This window comes from Mesoplodon densirostris, chromosome 1 (assembly GCF_025265405.1).
Source record: "Mesoplodon densirostris isolate mMesDen1 chromosome 1, mMesDen1 primary haplotype, whole genome shotgun sequence".
In the NCBI taxonomy this organism is placed as follows: Eukaryota; Metazoa; Chordata; class Mammalia; order Artiodactyla; family Ziphiidae; genus Mesoplodon; species Mesoplodon densirostris.
This window is the reverse complement of record NC_082661.1, coordinates 172133765-172154005: the sequence shown is the minus strand read 5'-3', so window position 1 is coordinate 172154005 and position 20241 is coordinate 172133765. Positions and strand designations below refer to the sequence as shown.

Genomic DNA, 20241 nt, shown 5'->3' with positions numbered 1-20241 from the left:
GCAGAAAAATGGGGCTACTCACCCCAAGGTCAACATCAACTCTACACAGAAGAGCAAGAGATGGAAAACTTGGCTACCGGTGAACTGGAGAGGTTTTGACCTGAAGGGATGCAACCAGGTCTTTGAGCATCCAAGATAGGGGCCCAGACAGTGAAGTTACAGTAGAGCTCTGCTTGCAGCCTGCCTGCCAACAAGTATCCAGGGACACTGGTGACCCCTCCATCCCAAGGGCCAAAGGGTGGGTCACTGACACGATGCTCTTCCAAAGTATACGAAGGTCCAGCTGCACAAAAAAATACCTTCTTACTCAGGCCTGAAGTTCCACCATTAACAATACTTGCTATGGTTTAAACAATATCTTTCTCTAGAATCTCCTTTTAAAATGCAAATGCTCCTAGAAAGGTAACACTTTAAGCCTTGAAGTGTCAATGTGAATGAGTTTGTCAGATATCAGATCATTGTACCTTGCTCCCAAGCGGAATATGGAGCTGGAAAAGGGTGAGGCCAAGACAGGTGCCCTCAGAGCTCAACAAGCTCAGTTTTACAAAACCCCACATTACCATTCCACACATCCTGACTGCCTGTCCAGCCCATGCACTTCCTGAAAGCCAGCCCCGTGTTCAAAATCCCAGCAGCCCCATCATTCAATCCCTGTGTCTCACCAACCCAAAGCAGGCAGGACAAAGTGAACTGTGGTCCTAGCAGAGTCCTCCCTGAACCCTAGACAGGACGAGGGGACCTGTGAGGGGCTGAATTGTGCCCCACAAACAGATGATGAAGTCCTAATCCCCAGTAAATGTGAATGTGACCTTATTTGGAAATTCGGTCTTTAGAGATGATCAAGCTAAGATGAGGTCATACTGGAGTAGGGCGGGCCCCTAAACCAATGTGAATGGTGTCCTGCTTAAAAAAGGAAATTTGGAGACACACACACAGAGAATACCATGTGAAAATGAAGGCAGACTGGGGTGATGCATCTACAAGCCAAGGAACATCAGAGATTGCCGGCGCACAACCAGAAGGAGAAGAGGCCTGGAAAAGACCCGTTCCTGGTTGCCTTCAGGGCACAATGATCTTAGACTCTGGCCTCCAGAATTGTGAGAGAATAAATCTCTATTGCGTAAGTCACTCAGTTTATGGCACTCTGCTAGGGCAGCCCTAGAAAACAAATACAGTGCTCCCTACTGGTACCCTTCTCACCACTCTGATCTCACTTACTGTATCTACTCATCTGACTGTCTCCCCAGTAGACCCGAAGACCCATGAGCACAAGGACCAGGTCTGCCTATTCACCACTATATCGCAAGCCCACTTCTGGCCCCCTGGAGGTGGCCTGTATGAGTCAAATTAACACATAAGAGGCCTGCCCCTGGCAGGTTCTAGAAGCTCAGGCACAAGACTTCCTTCTCTGAGTGTCCATTTCCCCATCTGTCTACTGGAGGAAAAGGAAGGAATTGGACCAGATGACCTCTGTGAGCCCTTCCAACTCAAAAACTCCAGGATTCACCACACCACTGAAGGTGTACCCATCCATCAAGGTCAAACCAGGACACAGAGCTACACTAGGGCATTAAATAGAGGGCATGTGGCACAGAAGACGGGCCACAGAGGTGCGGGAAGACTGGGAGACTATGACAACCTTCCTCTGGGACGTCTTCAGTGAAGACAGCAGGGCCGGCCTCCCTCTATGGGCTCCTGGGACCCATGTCCAGAGACACACCGAATTCGGCATGGACTGGCGACTCCTGCCCCCAAGACAACACTCCCAGTGAGCCATTCCTGCTCCCAAACGACAGCCCCCAAAGGGGCCAGTCTCTTGGAATAGTGGTCACTGTGTACTACGAGGCCTGGGGGTCAGAGGCAATGGGCGCTCTGAGAAGCACTGTGCCCTGACAAAGTGAAAACATGGTGACACAGGTGCCTCTGTGTCATGCACCTGTGCGCGCACCTCCCTCCTAACGCCAGGAACAGCGCCCTGCCCTCCTCCATTAAGAGGACGTGCTGATGAGAGGAAATGTGAATGGAACCAACAGAAGATGACTCCATGAATGGTCTGACAGGTGCGGGCCAACTTTCCCACCCCATGCACCCAGTGCCGCCCCAGCTCATACCCAGACCCCCGGCGGGCCGGTGTCCTCCAGGAAGGAGGGGTGCCCAGGAAGGTAGTACTCACCCACACTGCTGAGGGAGCTGCTGCTCTCTGAGTCTGAGGGCATGATGGACAAGACACTGTAGGTGGAGCCTGGAGACAGAAAGAGAGGCCATTTGTTACTAACCCCAAAGGGATTTCTCATCTTATACCCCAAACCACTGTCCGACCAAATGACTTCAGTCGGCGCCAGGCTGAGAACCAGCACCATGTGGGGTACCAGACATCGGAACCACAGGCTGGGCAGGGGAGGTGCTGCCGGCAGGGCCTAGTCTTTGGTGCTTCTGCCTCACCTTCGGCCACCCTCCGACTGATCTACGCACGGGCAGAGGGGAGCTTGGAGTCAGCCAGCTGGCTTCTTATTGGGACATCTGGGGAAGGCCTCAGCAAGGGAGCAACATGCCCCAGGGCAACAAGGGGTCTGGGGATTTCCTACAGATTTGTATCAGTGTGATTCTGGCTTCCGCATAGAGGGTAACAGAGCCTAAGTTAAACATCTGTGAACTCTTCGTTCTCTGTGCCTGGCTGTTCTGCTCTTAGGTTCTAACTGTATTCAAGCTCAGTCCTTAATGATTTAGGCAGTGGCTGCCCCCTTCTTAAAAATTACTGATAGAATTATAAGCAATCACACTGTCACCAAAGCTAGGGAGTAACATGTTTTGTTTTTTGTTTTGTTTTCTGATTTTTGTTTTCTGTTTTTAAATATTTATTTATTTATGGCTGCATTGGGTCTTCATTGCCGTGCACAGGCTTTCTCTAGATGCAGCGAGTTGGGGCTACTCTTCGTTGTGGTGTGTGGGCTTCTCATTGCGGTGGCTTCTCTTGTTGCAGAGCTCGGGCTCTAGGCACATGAGCTTCAGTAGTTGTGGCACACGGGCTTTGTTGCTCCGCGGCATATGGGATCTTCCCGGACCAGGGATCGAACCTGTGTTCCCTGCATTGGCAGGAGGATTCTTAACCACTGTGCCACCAGGGAGCCCCATGTTTTGTTTTGTTTTTGGGGGGGAGGTGTTGACACTTGTTAATAACTCCTGGTGGCAGCCACACAACCACCACGGTTTGGTTTGCATTCAAATATCTTCCAAGCCAGGCTGTTACCTGCCTGGCATCAGGAAAAACCTCTGGGTCAAGAAACCCAGGTCTGAGTGCAGTTCTCGTCCACGTGCAAGTAGCTGGCCAGTGGCCTCAGTTTTCTGGATCTCTGTTTCTCAGTCTGTAACATGAAGGGGTTCAACCAGATGGCTCACAAGGTCCTTTCCTCCCCTGTCCCATTTCAGAGATTACATTTTCCATGATTAATGGCAACAAAGCTGTGCTTTGCTTATCAAGACTACAGATGGGGCTTCCCTGGTGGCGCAGTGGTTGAGAGTCCACCTGCCGATGCAGGGGACACGGGTTCGTGCCCCGGTCCGGGAAGATCCCACATGCTGCAGAGCGGCTGGGCCCGTGAGCCATGGCCGCTGAGCCTGCGTGTCCGGAGCCTGTGCTCCACAACGGGAGAGGCCACAACAGTGAGAGGCCCGCATACCGCAAAAAAAAAAAAAAAAAAAAAAAAAAAAGACTACAGATGACACAAAAGTTAAGAGAGCAGGCGAACCCCAACCCAGAGGCTGAATGGGAGTCGAAAAAAGCACAACATGCAGAGATGGTGGGTCAAATAAAACAAGACAATGGGAAGAAGGCAATGTTTTGCTCTTAGAACCGAAAGAACTGTACAATGAAGGTGTGTGTGTACTGGGCAGAGTGGGTGAGCCAGAGATGAGATTTTTGCAATAAAGCCTTTGAATGAGGCTTAGGGCTTTGGTGTCAGAAAGCAGCCGAGAACTAATGAGACCTTGGGCTCCAGGACCAGAAATGCGGGGTCAAATTTAAGGGGTTCTCTCCGATCTCAACTCTTGACTAGCTGCCCTATACCTGCACACCCTCGGAAGGAAGGAAGGAAGGAAAGAAAGAAAAGAGATAAAGAGATGGGGTAAGCAGGGGAGAGGGAGAGGAGGAGGGAAACTCATGGACGGGGGGGAGGGAGCAGTGCACCAGGGGACAAGGGAGACCCCGAAGGGAAGGGGAAGGTGTCGGGGGGAAAGATGAAGACCGCATAGAGGTCAGGGAAACAGACATCCCTGGCATAAGAGTCAGCATGCAGAGGAGCTGGCTGGTGTACCCACCAGAGAGGCAGAGAGATGAAAGGAGAGAGGAAAAGAAAGAAAACCAGAAAAAGGGACTTTGGTAATGGCAAGAAGTGGGACAGTGGCCAGGAATGGCCAGTGGCCTCATTATCACATTTTCCAAGAACCTCTTAAGAACCTCTGGGTGTCTGGCGTGGATGGAAGAGAAAGGCTCGGGGAGTGGGCAGGATTGTCCGACGGGATGCAACTTGTTCGACTGGCCTACGGCAGCAGCCTTGACACAGCTGGTGGGTGCAGGTCAGGAAGGGGGCCTAACGGTCAGGGCTGCCTTGGTCTGAGAAGACCTGGGTGGCAGGGGGCTCCCACAACACATGCATTCACTCCACGCACACCTGGCAGAGGTATCAGAGGTGGCACCCGCACATCATAGGAAAGGAGACGGAACCAGAAAACCCCGTGCAGCCCTGAAAGTCCTTGATCCTACTAAAAAATAAGTAAGCAGTGTTCAGTGAGATATCGCCTGTATTTAAGTTCAATCCACGCTACTCATCTTGCTGCCCCTTCCACATCTCTGCGTTTTTGTCTCAACAATGAGCATCACAAACTTCTCAAAGCATCTCTCTTTCTATATCATGAACATTAAACACTGCATAAAGATCCATGAAATAAAGTCAGGTGCAATTCAGCCAATCCATCGGTATCTCCAAAAAACAAGAATGTAACACAATGCCTATGTTCTAAACTCAACTGCCATTTTCTTAATAATTTTTCGTGGGCTTCCCTGGTGGCGCAGTGGTTGAGAGTCCGCCTGCCGATGCAGGGGATATGGGTTCATGCCCCGGTCCGGGAAGATCCCACATGCCGTGGGGCGGCTGGGCCCATGAGCCATGGCCGCTGAGCCTGTGCGTCTGGAGTCTGTGCTCCGCAACGGGAGAGGCCACAACAGTGAGAGGCCCGCGTACCGCAAAAAAAAAAATAATAATAATAATTTTCCGTTGTTGTTATGTGAGGGCAAGGAAGGCTAGCCGGCTGGTGTGTTGGTGGATTGTTTTTGAAACACGCCTGCTCAGAAAAGCAGGCACAAATACGCCGTCCCACTCACACCTCTGAGATGTGAGCTCAGACCAGCCCTGCTCGCGACACCACAGCCAGCACTCTGGCGGATGCTCCCTGCACGACGCCTCGCCTCTTTCTCACTACTGGCATCAGCAGCGCCCCATCTTCCAGTAAACCGCCCCTCCCCTTCAAATCATCCCTCTCCTCCCCCGTGGCAAGTTTCCACTGTTAATTAAACTTGGCAGACACCCTTCTCTCTCTCCTCCCACCTCCCCCCTGGCTGGGAGGAGTCAACTGGCCAACCGGTCCCCTTCCCTCTCCCCCACATCCTGACAGGGCTCTGGGCCTGACCCGGGGGCGGTGTGACATCTCTATCGGCATCTCTGGGCATTACCTCCCCTGAGTCGGCTGGCAGGGCTCCTGGGAGCTGGCGGGGGGGGGGGGGGGGGCGGTGCGGTGCCAGGGAACGGTTAAAATTGGACAAGGCCCAGTTTCTATGATGTTCCCAGGGCCTTAGACGTCATTCAGGGGGGAAAAAAAGGCCCGAAGACGATGCTGTCTTGGTTATGCTTTGTCTCTGCAGCTATTGTTGTCTTAAAAAGCCTGTGTGGTCAGGACTGTCGGGAAAAGGCAAAAAGAGTCGCTTTCCTCCGAAGTCACGCAGTATCCTTTCAAAGCGATGGCTTCTGAGAGGTGGGACGGTCGTCAATCTACCCCTGGGATTTCACAATCCAATCTGGAGCCTGGCAGAGGTCCCATCTCACTGCGCACGCTCTCCTGCCCCGCACAGCCCCTCACCCTGGACCATGTGGGAGCTCCCTTGAAGGCACCTGCACCCCGACCCGGGCCCTAATGCCCACCCTGCACATCACACACACAGAGGCCTGGGTGAACGAGGGCCGGCCTCCTCTGCTCCCACTGCCTCCCCCCGAGCCCCACAAGGCAGCAGGGCACTGCCACTCAGGACCGTCACCACAAACTCAGACAGGCCTGTGCAGAGGTCCAGAGAGGACCCGGAGAAAGTCATATGATTGGGAAACGTTTCCAGAAAAGGAGAGCAGAGGGACTTCCCTGGTGGTCCAGTGGTTAAGACTCCACACTCCTGATGCAGAGGGCCCGGGTTCGATCCCTGGTCAGGGAACTAGGTCCCGCATGCCTCAACAAAAAGATCCCGCACGCTGCAATTAAGACCCAGCGCAGCCAAATAAATAAATATTTAAAAAAAAAAAGAAAAAGAACAAGAGAGCAGAACAGGAGCCCAGGTTTTCATGGCCATGTGAAGCAGAGTGATGATACAGGGGGTTTTCTACCATAGCAATAACCTGAAGCCCCGGTCAAGGTGCAGATTCTGACTGGGCAGATTAGGGCGGGGCCTTAGACTCTGTATTTCCAACAAGCCCACAGCGGGGACTGAAAGCAGGGTACCAAGGCTGACCCGAGCCAGCAGGTGGCATGTACATGGAAGCCATGGCAGAAGCCCTGGGAGAGAGCTGGCAGACTCTCTGGGACTGGCCTGGGCCACAAGCATTGTCTGCGTTGTTCCCAAAAGGCCGCCCCCTGCTAATTGTGTTTACTCGGTGACTCAGCCCCACTGGGTCATGGAGACCACTTCAAAGAACTTCCAGTAAAATCAACCAAGCGATAACAGAACACCCAGCCCTCCAAGGCCCCATCCCATGGCTGCGGGGCCCCTAACACACCCCTCCATTCACCTGGGGCTTGTAAAGGCCCCAGTGACTCACACTTCCTCCCCATGAAACCACGACGCTTAAGGGGCTTGTTCCAGCCAGCACGCAGAGTCCTCTCTGTGCTCCAGCCCGTGGCACTGCCCTGAGACAGCTCTGGGCGCCGGGAGGACATGCACCTCCCGCGAGCACCGGGGAAGGAGGGAGAAGCAAGCCGCTCTTCCCTGGGGGCTGTGCGACAGGGCGGGGAGGTGCTGCCTGGATGGTGGGGGCGGGGGGGCAGTCACCACCAGGCCACCTGTCCCACCCCAGAACCATCCTGCAGCTCAGAGCTGACCACCCTCGGACGGCTGAGGGTGCCCAGTCACTCTAGTACCCACACGTGTCCATCGGGGTCCTGGCACGTGGCTGAGCCCTGCGAGCCGTAGAAAGAAGACAAGCCAGGGGCTCAGGAGGCTACTCACCTGCTGTGAGATTCTGTGGAAGTCCCTTCCCCTCTCTGAGCCCGTGGCCCTAGTCTGCAAGTCGAGGCAGCAGTGACTAGAATACTAACAGGCTGCCAGCCTGCCTGGGCTCAGCTCTCAACTCTGCCACTTAGCAGCTGTGTACCCTCGGGTAAGTCACTCAGCCTCTCCCTGCCTCCATGTGCTTATCTGCAAAATGGGACAATAGGAGTACTAACCCCATGGAGGATCAACTGAGCTAATACGAAAAGGGTTTGACACAGCACCTGGCACGGCCAGTGCTCAAAGTGTTAGCTGCTGCTCCTACAGTCAAACCAGACCTTCCAACCCTGCTGTCCTCAATCCTTTGGTTACCCAAATTGAAAGCTGTCTTTCAGAAAGCTGTCCACCAGAGTGACGAGGCTGCATAGTCCACGATGACAAACTGCTAGACCGTATGGCACTAACAACAACAATACCAGAAACAATAATAGCAGCAGCTAATAGGCACTGAGCCCTACTAAGTGCCAGGATGTACTAGACTCTGCATATGTTGTCTCAGTTAATTCCCACACCAACCCTGAGGTTGTCATTACGCCGGTTGTGCAGAGGAGGAAACTAAGGGTTAGAAAAATTAAGTAACTTGCTTAAGGTCATGGTAGAGCCACTAAGGGGGCAAACAGGATACAAACCCAGGCAGTCTAGCCCAAAGCCTGTGCTCCTGACCCCTATACACAACACTGCTGCCCGGCTCTAAAGGTCTAGCAGTCCGGGGGGACTTCATGGAGGAAGGGGCCTGGAGCTGGGCCTGGAGGACGGTGGACTTGGACAAGCACCAAGAAGCCAGATCAGCCTGGAGGAGATGTAGGCAGAACCCATCCACCTGTGCAAGTGAGAAGTATTAGAGCAGGGCCACCCCTGCCCAGAGCCTCCCAACCTGGAGCTCCCAGCGTAGGCTTTTCCCCTCCCTGTGCTCCTCCCCACACCGAGACACTCAACAGACAGTGTGAGCTGAGTGGGGCTTGGGGACTAAAAGTGGGAAGAAAGAAAGAGGGGTGAGCCATGGCGTTATGGCCCTGACACATGCTGCTACTTCCTGCCCACCCCAACGCCCATGACCGTGCTGGGTACAGAGGCACTCGACTCTGTGAGCCACAGACATGAGAAGGAGGCAAGAGGGTGAAAAGTGCTATGTGTTGAGCTCACTGCCCCGGCTTCTGCGGATCTTGGGAGGTGCTGGGAGGGTGGCTCCTTTGGCTGCTGGGAAGCCCTCTTGCAGAATCACAGTTCAGTGCAGCCATGCCCCTCCCTAGGGCCTCAGCTTCCTCCCCTTTAACAACATGGCCCCAGACGGTGGACACTGAGACCCACAGTTGGAGGCTGACAAGCCCCCCGATACTTCAGGAAGCAGGGGGTGAAATTCCGTGGCCCTGGAATGGAGCAGCCACGAAGCCTGCCGCATCAATCAAGAAAGTCCTGCTTCAAGCAGCTGACATGCCCACCTCAAGGGGGGAAAGCATCCTCCCCCTGACATGCACAGGGAGGCTGATGCCTCCTGGCGAGGCTGGGGGACAGTTGTCACCTGACCTAGAAGGCCCAGGAGGTGGCCCAAAGCAGGGTCTGTAGGGCTCCACGGGAGGGAGGCTGGGCGGCCGTCATTTATGCCCTAGAGGGTGGGGAGGAGACTGGGACAGACTTCAAGAGTCTCCTACTAAAATGCAATGATGTAGGGGAGCATGTTCATCATCAATGAACACGGCCATACCTGACAGGCACCCCCAAAACAGATGACAGTGCAGGAGGGACCGGCCGCAGTGTCACTGCCCTGCTACCCTCACGAGAGCTCATGACGCTAGCATAGCAGCAAAGAGGACACACCGAGATGGGACAGGAAACAGAGCAGCACAGGCAGCCAGGCTTCCATTAATCCTGCAGCCAGACATCCCCCGGTGGGCGCATGTGCCCTGGAATAAACTTCTGACCAGCACCAGGAGTCACGACAGACTGGCTCCCTCCTGCTCTCCATCTGGACTCCCTCTCCATGACTCAGTAAAGGGAGAAAAGGCTACCTCCTCCTGCACGGACTGCGACCAAGCAGCATGTGCTGCCCTCCACCATCACAGGTGTTGGTACCAGTGCAGGCTCTGGGCCACACCACCTGGGCTCAGGCCTGCCACCAACAGCTGCGTGACCTTGAGCAAGTTGCTTGCACTTTCTGTGCCTCCTTTCCTGATTTATGAAATAGGAAGAATGATGGGCTATGAGGACTGAATGAGGACCAAGCCAAGCACACGGACAAGCGCTCCATAAACGCTAGCTCTTGTTCTTGTTATCTGACCCTCAACCATGAGTGTCCCTGCCCAATATCTGAATCCAGCCTTGCTATGCCTTTGTTTTCTTCCGCTCAGGATAAGGAGGCCTCCCCTCCCCTTCCACCATTCTGCCTGGCCACGGCCAATTCCAGGCCAGCCCACCTCTCTTCCGGGTCTCTTGTTCTCTGATTCAAACAGAACAAGCTAGAGTGCTCACTGTGTGCTGGGATAACACCAGGCCACGCCCCAACCTTCTCATGACCCTCACCACCACCTGCACATAACATGGGCATGGGTCAGCCCTTCAAGAAAGATGAAGTTGGGCTTCCCTGGTGGCGCAGTGGTTGAGAGTCCACCTGCCAATGCAGGGGGCGCGGGTTCGTGCCCCGGTCTGGGAGGATCCCGCATGCCGCGGAGCGGCTGGGCCCGTGAGCCATGGCTGCTGAGCCTGTGCTCCGCAGTGGGAGAGGCCACGGCAGTGAGAGGCCCACGTACCGCAAAAAAAAAAAAAAAAAAAAGAAAGATGAAGTTGACAGCGCTCTGCACAAGACACCACCCCTTGGTAGGCATGTCTGCCCTGGGAACACAAAGCCCATTCCGCCACCAAATGCTTAGTGAACAAACAAGGGATGCAGCAGAGAGCAAGACAGAGTCCCTGCCCTCATGGAGCTCAGAGGAGTGCGGGTGGGAGAGAAATAAACCAATACACAAATGCAAAATGCATCAGGTAGTAAGTGCTGTGAAGAACACTACAGCCAAGTAAAATGCAGGGTGAGTGGGGCGGGGTGGAGAGGTGGCTACTGTGCTACAAGGGCCAGGGGAGGTCTCTCTGGTAGGCCACATCTGAACAGAGACCTGAAGGAGTCTGGAGGAAGCAAAGTGCTGGAGGAGGACTGTTCCAGGTAGAAAAACAGCACGTGCAAAGGCCCCGGGGTCAGACCGGAAAGTAGGCGAGGACATGACACCCCAGGCTGGACAGGTCGGGGACATTCAGTCCACAAAGGCCAAAGAGGGCCACTGCAAAGGAGAGGTCTTGTCTTCATCAGCAATGAGCTGCTGTTCTGCCCCCCACTTCCCTCAACAGCAGCAGCACTGCCCCCTTACATGGTCTGTGTGGTGTCTTGACTATTACTCACCACCAAGGCAACTCAGTCTGTGTCCCCAGGACTCTGAGGTCACAGAGAACCGCTTACCTCTCCCGCCCCAATATCCGTGCCGAGTTTAAACCTACTAAGGCCCCTGCCATGGGGTGGGAGGTACAAAGTGACTGTACAGTGAAAGGGCATGGGATCAGAAACTGGATGGGCCTGGGCTCTCCCTCGTCTGGCCACATACTAAGGAACTCCAAAGAGCCAAAACAATCTTGGAAAAGAAGAATAAAGCTGGAGGACTCATACTTCCTGATTGGTGACAAAGCTGCACTAATCAAAATAGTGTGGTACTGGCTTAAAGGCAGATATACAGACCAATGGAACAGAACAGAGAGCCCAGAAACAAACCTTTGCATAATGGCCAAATAATTTTTGACAGGTGCTAAGACTATCCAATAAGGAAAGAACAGTCTTTTCAAGAAATTATGCTGGGGGGCTTCCCTGGTGGCGCAGTGGTTGGGAGTCTGCCTGCCGATGCAGGGGAGGCGGGTTCGTGCCCCGGTCTGGGAGGATCCCACATGCCGCGGAGTGGCTGGGCCCGTGAGCCATGGCCGCTGGGCCTGTGCGTCCGAAGCCTGTGCTCCGCGGCGGGAGAGGCCACAACAGTGAGAGGCCCACATACCGCAAAAAAAAAAAAAAAAAAAAAAAGAAATTATGCTGGGAAAACCAGATATCCACACGCAAAAAGGATGAATTTCTTACACTTATCTAACACCACATACAAAAATTAACTCAAAAGGAATCAAAGTCTTAAAGATAAAAGCTAAAACTACAGAACTGGACTTCCCTGGTGGCGCAGTGGTTAAGAATCCACCTGCCAATGCAGGGGACACGGGTTCGATCCCTGGTCCGGGAAGATCCCACATGCCGCGGAACAACTAAGCCCGTGCGCCACAGCTACTGAGCCTGCTCTCTAGAGCCTGCGAGCCACAACTACTGAAGCCTGCGCACCTAGAGCCTGTGCTCCGCAACAAAAGAAGCCACCGCAATGAGAAGCCCACGCACCGCAATGAAGAGTAGCCCCCACGTGCTGCAACTAGGGAAAGCCGGCGCGCAGCAACGAAGACCCAACGCAGCCCAAAATGAATGAATTAATTAATTAAAAAAATAAAACTATAGGGCTTCCCTGGTGGCGCAGTGGTTGCGAGTCCGCCTGCCGATGCAGGGGATGCAGGCTCGTGCCCCGGTCTGGGAAGATCCCACATGCCGCGGAGCGGCTGGGCCCGTGAGCCATGGCCGCTGAGCCTGCGCATCCGGAGCCTGTGCTCCGCAACGGGAGAGGCCACAGCAGTGAGAAGCCTGCGTACCACAAAAAAAAAAAAAAAAGAAAGAAAGAAAACTATAGAACTCTTAGAAGAAAATACATGGCAAAGCTTCAAAACACTGAATTTGGCAATGATTTCTTGGATATGACGCCAGAGACACAGCAACCAAAGAAAAAACAGACATACTGGACTTCATGAAAATTGTTAAATTTGTGAATGGAAAGACAGTGTCAACAAAGTAAAAAGGCAACCCACAGAATCAGAGAAAATATTTGCAAATTGCATATCTGATAAGAAATTAACATCAGTATAGAGAACTCCTAAAACTCAACAACGAAAAAAAACTGATTCACAAACAGGCATGACTTGAGAGACTTCTCCAGAGAAGATATACAAAGGGCCAAAAAGCACCTGAAAAGATGCTCAGTATCACTAGTCATTAGGCAAATGCAAATCAAAACCACAATAAGGGGCTTCCCTGGTGGCACAGTGGTTAAGAATCTGCCTGCCAATGCAGGGGACAAGGGTTTGAGCCCTGGTCAGGGAAGATCCCACATGCCGCGGAGCAACTAAGCCCTTGTGCCACAACTACTTAGCCTGTGCTCTAGAGCCCGTGAGCCACAACTACTGAGCCCGTGCTCCATAACAAGAGAAGCCACTGCAATGAGAAGCCCGTGCACTGCAACAAAAAGTAGCCCCCTGCTCTCCACAACTAGAGAAAGCCCACGCACAGCAGTGAAGACCCAATGCAGCCAAAAATAAAATTAATTAATTAAAAAAAAAACACAATAAGATGCTACCTCATACCACTCAGGATGGCTACTGTCAAAAAGCCAGAAAATAGTTAAGTGTTGGTGAGGATGTGGAAAAATTGGAACCCTTGGGCTTCCCTGGTGGCACAGTGGTTGAGAGTCCGCCTGCCGATGCAGGGGACACGGGTTCGTGCCCCGGTCTGGGAGGATCCCACATGCCGCGGAGCAGCTGGGCCCGTGAGCCATGGCCGCTGAGCCTGCGCGTCCAGAGCCTCCGCAATGGGAGAGGACACAACAGTGAGAGGCCCGCGTACCGCAAAAAAAAAAAAAAAAAAAAAATTGGAACCCCTGGGCACTACTGGTGGGAAGGTAAAATGGTATAGCCACTGTGGAAACTTTTTTTCAAAAAAAAATTTTTTTTTTCTCAAAAAAATCAAAAACAGTATTACTATATGATCCAATACATCCACTTCTGGTCATATACCCCAAGAAACTGAAAGGAGGGTCTCAAAGAGATAATCCTATACCCATGTTCTTAGCAGCATCATTCACAATATCTAAAATGTATAAGTAACACAGCTGTCCATTGATAGATGAAAAGATAAGCAAAATGTGATGTCTACATACAATAAAATATTATTCAGCCTTAAAAAGGTAGGAAATTTGGACATGTATCTATAATGTGGATGAATTTTGAAGACATTATGTTAAGTGAAATAAGCCAGTCACAGAGACACAAAAACTGTTTGATTCCATTTACATGAAGTACTTAGAGCAGACAAAATCCTAGAGAGAGAAAGTAGAAGAGTGGTTGCCAGAAGCTGGGGTGGGGAGGGGGAGATGGGGAGTTACCATTTAATGGGTATAGTTTCAGTTTTGCAAGATGAAAAGAGCTCTGGAGATGGATGGTGGTGATGGTAGCACACTATGAATGGTTTTAAAACCACTGAATTGTATACTCAAAATGGTTAAGATGGGGACTTCCCTGGCGGTCCAGTGGTTAGAACTCAGCTCTTTCACTGCCAGGTCCCGGGTTCGATCCCTGGTCGGGGAACTAAGATCCCACAAGCCATGTGGCAGGACCAAAAAAAAAAAGATGAAGATGGTAAATTTTATGTTTATTTTACCACAAAAAAAAATTAGGAGGAAAAAAAAAAAACCCAACAGCAGGGGGAGAGGCAAGGGCTTTATCTCCCTCCCTCTCGCCATTAAAGTAATCCAAAATCTTTGGGCCTTCAGAGTGATCCAAACCTCACCGAGCTTCACACAATCCTACAGCGACTTTGATCAAGTAAAGCCCCAGCTCCTCAGCCCTGGGACTCAAAAATGCCTGGGATTTTTGAGCACAGGAGTTAAGAGAGCAGGCATGAGCTTCAGGAAACTGTCTCCAGCATGTGAACAGGAAAGGTGGAAAGAGGGAAGACCTGGAAGTAAAGAAAACAGTTGGGATGCTCCCACAAGGGCTCCCCTGAACCAGTGGTCAGGGGTGCAAGCTGAGCGGTGACACGAGACAGCAGGGGTGGGGAGGATGGGAGGAGGATGCTGGGTCGGGGTGTGCGGGAAGGTACTGCAGTTAAGGAGGTGCAGAACTGAAGAAGGCTGGTGAAGAGAAATGAGGAGACACTGCTGAGGCCCAGGCTGAAGGTGCTAAAGGAAATCTCTGGGCAGGTGGCCTGCTGACGGTCGGAAACTGGAGTCTGGAGCTAGGGAGCAATGTTCAGGCTAACCCAGTCCACTTTGGAGTCACCCCACAGAGCCTGGAGGATGTGAGTGACAAGCCCAGAGCGGCTCACTGGCAATGTGAATCCCTTGGGTAAGAAAAAGGTGAGGGGAAGGGGAGGGCCAGATCTAGGACTTCCTGAACAGCACCCACGCAGTAAGTATTGCTCTAAACATATACAGGACAAAATCCTAGGACGTGCGACCTGTGAGGACGGGAGAAGGAATATGAATTTCAGGAAGAGACAAACAAAGCCCACTCAGGGAGACAGGAGGAATAAGAGAATTAAGTCTTCTAGAAGGCAATGGGGTAGAGAGTGGTCAGAGGGGCTGTTCTGCCACACCAAATGCTGCAATAGGACACAGAAGGCAAAGACACATTTGATTTGCACACCAAATGCTGCAATAGGACACAGAAGGCAAAGACACATTTGATTTGCACACCAAATGCTGCAACAGGACACAGAAGGCAAAGGTCAGTGATGCTCTGCTAATTAAGTAAGGCCACTGATTGGCTGTGGTTTCTCCACCAGAATTGCAGGGCTTGGATTAGACCAGGAAAGGAAAGAGGTTCAACATGAATGGACTGCTATGTCTACTGACAACTGCCTGCTGTGTTTAAGGAGTGTGAGGCCACACCTGTGCTCACTAGGAAGGGAGCCCAGGATGGACTAGTGATGTGTGCCGAGGGCAAGACAAGGAGGCATGCATCACTCCTGGTCTGGGTGGCTCCTGAGGGCCAGCCCACCGACAGAAGCACTATTTCACAGCACCCAGCCCTTGGCAAGCTTACTGTAACTGATTACTGATCAGAACTAACTCTAAAACCCAACCGGTTTCTCTAACATTCTTTAAACAGGCAGGACCGGAAGGGCCCTCACGAAAAATAAAAGGACAATGATCTCTTCCCATCTATTCTTTTTCTGAGGCCCTGAGAAAGAGTGTAAAGAAGAGTTTGGCCCTTCAGGGAGGCTCTCAGAGGCCCTGCCCCAAGCAGATGATTTTCCCAACCAAGAAGAGCCCTGGGACACTTTTATGCACCCTTCCTCTTGGATAAGGTGACATCACCGGAAGGGTTCAACCTTATTTACACAATGCTTTTGTGGATTTTGAAAAGGTGACCTTCGGAAACCGGTGAAAAAGAGTCCATTCCTGAAACCACAGGCACCTTTTACAGTATTTTACAGAAAGGACAGCTGCACGCACTCACCTGCAGAAATCCACTCAGGTATCAAATGCTGTCACACCCAGAGCAGGGGGGAGGGCCTTGGGCAACAGACCCACTGCACCAACACACTCAAGCAGTGAGTGTTCCTTCTGCCAGCCACCCTACCCCACCAAATAAAGATGAAACATCGCCAGCATCCTTCTCACTAAACCCCCCATAACAAAGCCGTCCACCATGTTCCAGTTTCACACCTATTCTTTCAGCAAATCCAGTGCTCACACTTACCTTAAGCTCGAGTGCATAACCAGTCACCTACTCCACCGCTCAGAAAACGGGCCCATGGCCACTCTTTCCTCAAATGCAGAAAGAAGAGCTCCCCCCTCACACCCCATCTCAGGCAAAATCTGGTCACACACTGTCTTCAAATTGTGCCCAGTCAGCCCCGGGAAATGCGGGAGACGATCAGAGAAGTATTTCAGATGCACAAATGTGGGTTATTTTTCATACACAGGCATTCCTCAGGACAGAAAGTTGATCTTGATAACAAGAGAAGATATTTCACTATTTTGTGCAAGGAGAAAAAAAAAAAATCCAGGGCTTCCCTCGTGGCGCAGTGGTTGAGAGTCCGCCTGCCGATGCAGGGGACACGGGTTCGTGCCCCGGTCCGGGAAGATCCCACATGCCGCGGAGCGGCTGGGTCCGTGAGCCATGGCCGCTGAGCCTGCGCGTCCGGAGCCTGTGCTCCGCAACGGGAGAGGCCACAACAGTGAGAGACCCGCGTACCGCAAAAATAAAAAAATAAAATCCACATCCTTAACCACAGAGTGTAGCAAACGGAAGCAAAGCGCACCAGCTCCTGGAGCACTGGCCATCTGCAGGTAGCCCTGACAGCGCACACGCCCAGTGTCCTCCCGTCGACAGGAAACCCCGGCACTGGCATCGCTGTACCTGCCGTGCACAAGGCCCATGCTTAGTTAAAGCTTGAAGAGTAAGTACCGGATCCCCGTTTTTAGTTACACTCCAGAATCCTCAGAGCTTACGGGGCCCCTATACCGCCCAGCCTTGATGGTCTGCAGATGTCCAGAGGAGACACGCCGAGCCAGGTCACGTGGCAAGCTGAAGACAGTGCCAAGGCCAGCTTCAGGGCCCCTCATCACTACAGAACCGTGCATAATAGAGATAATTGCTGTGAAGGCCTGAACTGTGTCCTCTCCAAAATTCACATGTCGAAGTCCTAACCCCCCAGAATCTCAGCATGTGACTGTATTTGGAGAAAGGGTCTTCGAAGAGGTAATTAATAAATTAATACGAGGTCAGTAGGGTGGGCCCTAATCCTTCCAAGAAGAGCAAATTTGGACACAGACAGGCACACACACACAGAGACCCTGTGAGGACACAGAGAGAAGACAGCCATCTACAAACCAAGGAGAGAGACAGGTCTCAGGAGAAACCAACCCTGCCGACACCTTGATCAGGGACTTCTAGCCTCCAGGACTGTGAGACAATAGATGCCTGTCAGTTGAGCCCCCCAGTCTGTGGTACTTTGTTACGGCAGCCCTACCACACTAATCCAGTTGCTACCGTGCCAGGCTCTGTACAGCCCTTTCCAATACAGACATCATCCACAGTGAGAGCCGTGGAAAACCATCAAATGAATATGCTATCCTACTTAAAATTCACAGCACTCCAGGAAAGAGGTACTGCTATCAGTCTCAATTTACAGACAAGGACCCTGAAGCTCAGAAAGATGAAGGAACTAGCCCTAGATTATTCAGCTAGACTTGGAACCAGATGTACCGACCTCTGAGCCCTCTGAGAACTTTAACTACCCCTGAGCTGCCTCTAGGCCAAACCCTGTTCCCTCTGCCTGTCCCCCACCCACTCAGCAGCCCCAGTATGATCCGAGTGGCCCTGCCCCTCCGGAGGACCACTGTATGAGACCACTGCCTTCCTCCCCACCCTCAGGCCTCCAGCAGATACTTAAGGGAACTCCACTTTCTACCATGAATAGTTTTGGAATCTTTTCTTTCTTTTTCTTTTTTAAATGATTACTGCTTTGATACTCAGAAAAAAAATTCTTAAAAAGTTAACAGTTAATGAATTCTATAGAATCTTCAGCCTGTGCGCAAATAAATAAATGATCAAAAGGGATATCTTTGGAAACACAATTAAGAATAAAAAGGAAAAAAAAATGCAAGCAGCCCTTGCCAGTGTCCCATCAGCCAAGATGAGATAAGGGACTCATGGGGCAGAAATAAGACCGCCATGGCCAATAATCCCAGTCAGGCCATCTCCAGAAAATATCTATTTTTAAAAGCATGTTCCGTTTCATCACATTTCAGAAACACAAAGAGGAGACCTTGAGGGGCAGACAAGCAGGCTCCGAAGCGACACGCAGCACGCACGCTTACAGCAGCGGCGAGGTCGCCTGTGGCCAGCCAGTGATTTTCATCAGAAAAATGCGAATCTCCAGTGACAGATGGAGCTCAGATACAGAGCTACCATCAGCATGCAGCCCAACAAAGTGCCAATTTTCATATTTCCAAGGGCCTGCTGGGCCCCCAACTTCTTAGTTTAAATGGAAACTGTCAGACAGGATTTTGTGCAAACATGCGCTTTCCTTGGGGGCAAACATTCTGAGTCTACAACCTGTTCTTTCATTTTCCAAGCTTTTTGTCCATGGCAACAACATCAAAGATGAGAGGCGGGTGGGGAGGGCTGTCGGGGGCACCAGAGAACAGAGCAAATACAAAGTGCAGGAAGAGCCACTGAATTACCAGGAGGTGAAGTACAGCAAGAGCCTCTTTGCTCTGCCCCTGGCTGTCAATCACAGACCAATGACAGGGCTGGGTCCACGTGGGAAGAGAGCCCCCCCCTTCTGCAGCTCCTGCGTGGATGCCCCAGTCAGTGTTAGCAGTTTCCCTCCAGATGATCTACAAGGTCGTGGAGAGGGAAATGACATGACAGAATATGCAAAAGAAAATAAAAATTTGCAGTGGAGAGCCCCTATGCCAACAGTGAAAGCACGATTCCCATATTCCCATATGAATAGGATCAGATGAGTGGGTTAAAAGTATTACTAATACTCATGGGCAAAGCTGTTGGACACAGTTTTAGTTAACAATACTGATTCTTCTGGAATGACTTTAAAGGGCCAGTAGCTTCTTCATTCTAAGATCATTCACTGGAGCCTCTTTAAATACTCTCAAACGACAGGCTTGTGCCCAAATCCACCTTTACACCATCGGTGTGCTTCAAGCAGATGAAATTCTGAGGCGAGGACATCTGTAAGGACCTTTCCAGCCCCTGTTACTAAATCATCTTCCTCTCAAGTTTGATGCACTAAACCTCATTAAACCAAGTCACCTAATACTGACCAAGTTCCTCTGAGATGTGGGTTTGGGGTTTGTGTTTGGTGGGGAGTGATGAAGAGATTCCCTCAAGATAACTGAGGAAGAACTGCCAAAACTGAAATACGTCAATCTTCCAAAGTCTCGTTTCCCCTCTGTGTTTGCATCTCAAGGAGACAGGATGAAAACCTAGCCAAGAAGGATCACAACCCCTCAAGGATCATAACCTCCTGGGTCTGGACCTAGGCCAGGCAGAAGAATCAGTGAAGTCTCTTGATACAGGCACGATAAAAACACCAGGAAACACTGCCTTTAACAGCAACCAAAAAGGGAGAGAAGTAGTCCCTGCAACTCCGTCCCCTGCACCATCAAGAAAACTGGAGCCGGGCCTCCCTGGTGGCGCAGTGGTTGAGAGTCCGCCTGCCGATGCAGGGGACACAGGTTCGTGCCCCGGTCCGGGAAGATCCCACATGCCGCGGAGTGGCTAGGCCCGTGCATGAGCCATGGCCACTGAGCCTGCGCTTCCGGAGCCTGTGCTCCGCAACGGGAGAGGCCACGACAGTGAGAGGCCTGCGTACTGCAAAAAAAAAAAAAGAAAACTGGAGCCTGTTGTAGGCCTCCCAGCTCAGGGCCCCACCCAGCCCGGTAGCCTGCGTGTGCAGCCACCTCCCCCACGCTGATGGCCACTCTGTCCACTGGCACACCACAAAGGCCACTTGTTTCCCATGAGTGCCCAGAACAGTGGCTCAACCAGTTGGCCCAGTTGCAGACTGTGGTTCTGGTGGATGGGTGATGACAAGGGCTGCTCTGACCTCAGCAGACAATTAGCAAGGTAGTGTTGAGTTACCAAGTTCTGGCAGGTCACCTACCAGGCTGGGAGACTGTGTAGGATTCGGCTTGCAGACCCAGGAGGGGGTCAGGCAGGGTCAGCTGCAGGCTAGTTCATCTCCGTTTCTGTCCCTCTAGAAAAATGGAGGGACAGAAACTAAGCATTGTTTCCTCTGACCCTGGGGTGGGGGGGGCAGGAGAAGAAAGGTGGTCACAAGGAATTTAGAACTTGTCACA

The 20241-nt window shown here is 51.9% G+C and overlaps 1 protein-coding gene and 1 non-coding gene across 3 annotated transcripts in view; one reads left to right on the top strand and one right to left on the bottom strand.

Moving 5' to 3' along the window:
• DLG5 (discs large MAGUK scaffold protein 5) overlaps positions 1 to 20241 on the bottom strand; it is a 122684-nt gene that overhangs the window by 72134 nt on the left and 30309 nt on the right. For both annotated transcript variants that reach the window (XM_060111583.1, XM_060111591.1), the window contains exon 2: positions 2174 to 2242. In XM_060111583.1, the coding sequence (XP_059967566.1) occupies positions 2174 to 2242 (69 nt within the window). The remainder of the gene's footprint in view (positions 1 to 2173; positions 2243 to 20241) is intronic.
• On the top strand, positions 6400 to 6472 carry TRNAR-CCU (transfer RNA arginine (anticodon CCU)). The gene has a single exon. It is a non-coding gene; the product is annotated as a tRNA-Arg (tRNA).